At 36.6% G+C, this 5,807-nt stretch overlaps 1 protein-coding gene across 1 annotated transcript; it reads left to right on the forward strand.

Moving 5' to 3' along the window:
• The first annotated feature begins 244 nt into the window (after positions 1–244).
• LOC144978118 (zinc finger matrin-type protein 5-like) lies at positions 245–4,624 on the forward strand. The gene is made up of 2 exons (XM_078923742.1): positions 245–516; positions 3,475–4,624. The coding sequence occupies exons 1-2, from the start codon at positions 327–329 to the stop codon at positions 3,840–3,842; spliced, it is 558 nt and encodes a 185-aa protein (XP_078779868.1). The 5' UTR covers positions 245–326; the 3' UTR covers positions 3,843–4,624.
• The last annotated feature ends 1,183 nt before the right edge of the window (positions 4,625–5,807 follow it).

Consider the following 5,807-nt stretch of genomic DNA (forward strand, 5'->3'; position numbering starts at 1 on the left):
CCAGTGATCGATGTGAAAAGTGACCAAATAGAACCTGCTGGACTGAAAACACAGTTCCTTTTTTAAATATTTTTATTTCCTGTGGACTGAATACACAGCTGTGTTTCCAGTCCACTGGTGGACTCAATACACAGTTTCAATAAAATTATTCTTTACAATCGGCAAGATGGACAACCAGTAAAATACCAAAAACTACGATTTGTTAGTAGGAGTTGTCTAACTTCGCACTAGAAACATCCGGTTCATTTTTCTACGATCTCCGATCTACTTTCGTTTCTAAATAAATAGTCTCATCCCTAAGCCTAAACTCATTTACTTTCGTGACAATGGGGAAAAGATATTACTGCGATTACTGTGATAAGTCCTTTGCAGACAATCCAGTAAACAGGAAACTTCATCTGTCTGGACAAGTTCATATTCGTAATAAGAAGGCTCACTATGATGCTGTGAAGGATGAGCGACAAATCCTCGAGGAAGATGTCCACAAAAAACCATGTCGATCATTTATGACAACAGGTTATTTATTAATTTATTATTATCATTCATTGATACAGATTCTTTTGATGTGCACCAATAAGTCATATTCTTCTTTCTCGGCAGCCAACTCCTTCATGCTGGCAACAAGCGCTTGCCTTGTTATGCGCTCAGACAGAGCGACAGAGCAGCCCGGAATTGTTCATGACTTGAGGTGCTTCACTGTGTCACTGAGTCACTGCACTAATTTTTCTGGCAGATTGTTTCATTCCTTTGTCGTACGTAGGAAAAAGTTCTGTTGCTTTTATGTGTTTGATCTGTTGATTGTGTCTGTCAAGGAGTGGGTGGTACGGGTGCTAGCGCTATGTCTGCTTGTTGACAGTTGTGAAATGGAGATGTTATTATATGATTTAATGGGAGTTATGGGAGCCCAGTGAAAAATATTGTAATCTATCAGAATGGAAAATGGAAATGCAGTGGTTATAATTATAATTCTGGGCGCCCAAGATAGGGGTAGGAGTTGGGTGTGGATTGAAAACCTATTTACATAAACGAAGTGACTATTCTCACCCCCGGGATGCTAGTCTTCATAATAGTATAAAAAGTAGTCCACAATTGTTGTATGTTTAATCCAAAGGTTGTAATGCAGTAATTTGTTAAGTTTCTTGTCACAAGTTGCACAATTAACAACAAAAAATTCAATCAAATCCAAATCGCAAAAAGCCGGCGACGTTTTTTTCGATAATCCAATCGGCCGGGGGGGGGGGGGGGGGGGGCGGTGAGAGAATAGAGGCAGCCGGCAAAGCCTTACATAAACGAGAGAGTAGAGTTCAGAGATATTTTTCATCACTGCATTGTGTTGGTAGTTTAGTAAGACTCTTCGGCGCTACTATGTCACATATTGTAAAATGATGTACCGAGTGTCAATGACTGACTCTTAACCAAAGACAAAATTCAGGAGGTCTTCCGCACATTCTTAGTTAAGGGAAACAACCCAGGTATTCCTAACCAACTCTAAAAAAAAAATTAAAAATTAAACCTACTTTTTACTGTCCCTAATAGAAAAACAAAAACTTAGGACCTTCACTACGACCGATAACTAACCCAAATAGAAGAAAAATAACCTCTGTCCTCGATCTAACCCTAGTAGAAAAAAAAAAACATTTCTTTTTTGATGTCATGTACTTTCTATATTGTTTTGTGTTGATGTAATTTAAAGCGCCAAGAGCCTCATTGTTGAGGATCTCGTGCACTCTATTATTATTATTATTATTATTATTATTATTATTGTTATTATTATTATCTTTTGATCTATGAGTGAGCTTTTTATTGTTTAAGTACGAGATGACGCTGGTCAGAAATGATGTCACCTATTCGACTAGATTTGTTGTATCAAGAGTCGTGTCAACTGCCAATTACTGCTATATTGATGTTGCTAAACAGGGTTTTTTCTCGAATATATGACAGTGTTTGGGGTTTTATTACTCATAACATATAAGGAAAAAATTGGGACCAGAGGTCAATGTCACTATCCATGGGTGTCGTTATCCATTTTATTTATATAATTTATTATTATTGTTATTATTATTATTATTTTATTATTATTATTATTATTATTATTATTATTATTAATATTATTATTATTATTACTATTATTATTATTATTATTATTATTATTATTATTATTATTATTATTATTATTATTTTATTATTATTACAGTAGAATTACTTTAAACCGAAAGAAGCTAAACCGAAAAATACCTTAAACCGCAAAGAATTTAATAAATTGTACTAGTTTCTTCATTTTCTTTCTACTAATTCTTACGATGAACCGAAATACGTCTAAGAAGGACTTTCTTTAAACCGAAACAACTTGAGAGTACCTTCCCTTTTTCTTTCTCTATTTTTCTCAAAAAATTCGGGAAGGTGGCCACACGTAATAATGCCCGGCGATATCAAAACAAAGAGCGTAAGTATATAATGAGGGTGATGGGTGGGGTGGGGGCTAGGCAAACACTTCAATCACTGCACTTGGGTTTGGCCAGCACCACTATCGAAGACTGGAAAAGGAAGACAACAGGTGACTGGCAGGCGAAAAATGAGGAAAGAGGGGGAGTTGGGGTGTAGAATCACGCAAGCGAGATGTTCTCGCTCGTGTGTTGATGCTTTGGAACTGACTGGATTTTCAACACGACAATAAGGACGGGGTAGGGGTGGTAGACAACTTACCATTGACATGCCATTTCATTTCCACTTTGATTAAATGTGTGTGTGTGAAAGGGGGGGGGGGGTTCTATGTAATTAGGCATTTGAACCTAATGGCTTTTCAACAAAAGAGGGGTGTGTAGTAGACAGCTTAGCATTGACACGCCTTTTCATTTCCATTTCACTTCACCTCTGAATAGCTGCGCATCATTTATTATCAATTATCGCACAAGAACTTTCGATCTTATTTTAGCTTTACATTTTACTAAAAGAAAGCACTGTGCTTAAACGTGAAGTCGATGAAAAAAAAGGTTGATCAAGACGGAGATGTGTAAAATACGCGGCATCCCGAACTCAACTCTTTCAACAATTTTGAATTGAAAACGAAAACCCCCAAAAATATTTTTAAAACACACCAAAAAAAAAAAAAAAATTATAGAATAATAAAATTGAAAAATAATAATTTTTTAAATGGTTACGAAGACGGCATTTATTCAACAACTACATTTAAGGGGAAACCCATGATCATACGATTAAATGAGCAAATTTCTTAAATAGTTACTACCCTTGAAAAACATTGAAAAATGGGAACTTGCTTTAAACCAAAATGTCTTTAAACCGAAATGGTTTAGAAGGTCCCCAAAATTTCGGTTTAAAGTAATTCTACTGTATATAGTTATTATTATTATTATTATTGTTATTATTATTATTATTATTATTATTATTATTATTATTATTATTATTATTATTATTATAAAATCTTTACAGTGAATTTCCTTTATGTTTTTTTTACAGGTGATTGTCGATTCGGAGACAGATGCCAGTATTCTCATTTGACCAGCGAAGTCAAAGCAAGACTATCCCGTAAGATTGTTCAGAAACAGAAAAGAGCTGAAGAGCGAGAAAAGAAGAGAAAGTCTACATTTACTGATTTGGGCACCAAACTTGACAAATGGGTGGAAGAACGAAGCATCAGAATAAAGGAAGAAGAGGATGCTAAGAAAGGAGACGATAAAAATGAGAAAAAAGACCAAGGAACCCATCAGAACATTCCAGAATATCAACTAGCAGATTGTCTGAAAGCGTTTCCTTTGCTGCCACCTTCTCTCATTCCCCCGTCAAAGGAAGACATTCTCACTGCTGAATATTCCGACTGGGGTTGATTTTGTGTCGTGTGTTTGTTGAAATCCGCAGAGACGTTTTACATTGTCCTCTCCTCTTCTTGTGATGCCAAGCTGCTAGAAGCTGTGGACTGGAAAAAGTATTAAACAAAATTGAATACGACAGCTTTAAAAAAAAAGACCAAAAAACCAAACACAGGTTTTTTCGGGCTCAAAACCCTTCTTCGGCCAACAACATGGAACAATGAAAACATTAATTCATTACTAAAAATCCAGATTGGCGACAGAGAAATGTTCAGCTCGTCCTCTCTGTACAAAAACCTTGCAATGTAAACAAAAAGAAACACTAGGGAGTGCCAGAGTGAGTGGAATATTAAACCATATACAGTGCAACCTCTGGATAGCGCCACCTCTGGATAGCGACATTGACCTCTGGTCCCAAATTTTTTGCTTTATATGTTATAAGTCATAAAACCCCCCAAATAGCGACATGCATGTCAATATAACCCCTGTTTAGTGACATCGTTATAACAACAAACAGCATTTAAAGCTGATGCTTGAAAGCCGACCTTCGTCATCTCGTACTCTTATCCAATTTTTTCAAAAGGCCTTTATCCCCTCCCAATGAGATCTTTTGGTACCGGCCAATCAGAACACAATATGTTTCCTACACTGCATGGAATTAGCACCAGTTCATATGGGACCACAGCAAAAGAAGATTATCAGTGAATGGAACTCTCAAGGGTCCATTTACCTTCCCTGTTGTAATGAATTAATATATCCAGATAATTTGTTGTTGATATTGTTTGGGATTTTTTTTTTTTTTGGGGGGGGGGGGGGGGGGGTAGGGGAGAGAGTTTTGGATTTTAGAATTTATTTTTATTTGGATAAGTTCTTTTTTTTTTTATTCTGATGTGTTAAAACTGTAAATAAAGTAATGTGAATCTTTATAATATCATGTTGCAGTCATTAATTGAAAGATTTTGACCTTTGAACTGTTCTTAGTAGATTTAAAATGTATCATTTATTGTGGTCTCTGTGTCTGGTTGACACGTGCCTGAGTCCCTGGTTTGACTCCCACTTTAGCAGCGCAATGTTGAGTCATTCGAAAAGGCTCTTGACTCACATTCTCTCACCATACTCACAACACATATTTTAAAATTGGGCCAGAAAACTTGTCCTTCAAATATCGAAATCGAACGATTTAAATGACCCTCATCTTGCCAAAAAGTCTCAAACTTGGGACTTATGATTTGTAAATATTCGAGTGTATTCCTCTTGTGGGATCTTGTGCTGGTGTCTGGCTGAGACTGAGACCTTTTAGGTGATCTCAAAGTACACTGATACTGTTCTCTTGGAATCTACATATCGATGGCTCGTTGATCAAACCTCTGAAGTATAGTATTGCAAAGACTCTACTTCAGAGGTTAGATCAACGGGCCATCGATATGTTTCCCTATTTGAACCATTTCCCCTTTTGTCTTACTTTTTCCTCAAGTCCTGTTTATTTAATTGTACATCTACAATGTTTTTACTGTTCAATTTGCTTCCTTTTCACTAGCTCTGATATGAACTACATGTGTTGAACTACATGTGTTGAACTACATGTGTTGAACTACATGTGTTGCAGGCAAACGCTGTAAAACCCTTAAAATAATTAAACAATGCCGCTCTCTGGCAAAACACACACCCTTTTCATTAATTTAGCCAGAAAACTTTGGCCTCAAATTATATCCATCAATTAATAGGACTCACTCACTCACTTACTTACCTACATATCCTCTTTGTTCCTCTGTGGAACTGGACCATAATCCGCCAACAAAGTCCCTCCAGGCATCTCTGTCCTGGGCCAGCCAACCAGCTCATAGTCATTCCATGTCTTTCCAGCCTCTTTCTTCTCTTCAACTGTCCTCACTCCAAATGATTCTCACAATTAGACAAAAAGCCTCAAAGATCTTCTTCTTCTTCAAGTACCAAGTCTGGGCCAGACCTGACATCGGTGATCAT

Source organism: Berghia stephanieae, chromosome 8 (assembly GCF_034508935.2).
Source record: "Berghia stephanieae isolate SIO BIC M18660-M18661 chromosome 8, UCSD_Bste_1.3, whole genome shotgun sequence".
NCBI lineage: Eukaryota > Metazoa > Mollusca > Gastropoda > Nudibranchia > Aeolidiidae > Berghia > Berghia stephanieae.

Bases quoted from the DNA above. Each gene is read 5' to 3' on its own strand.
- LOC144978118 (XM_078923742.1), top strand. From the start codon at position 327: ATGGGGAAAAGATATTACTGCGATTACTGTGATAAGTCCTTTGCAGAC. The intron at 517-3,474 runs GTTATTTATTAA...TTTTTTTTACAG, and splicing joins TCGATCATTTATGACAACAG to GTGATTGTCGATTCGGAGAC.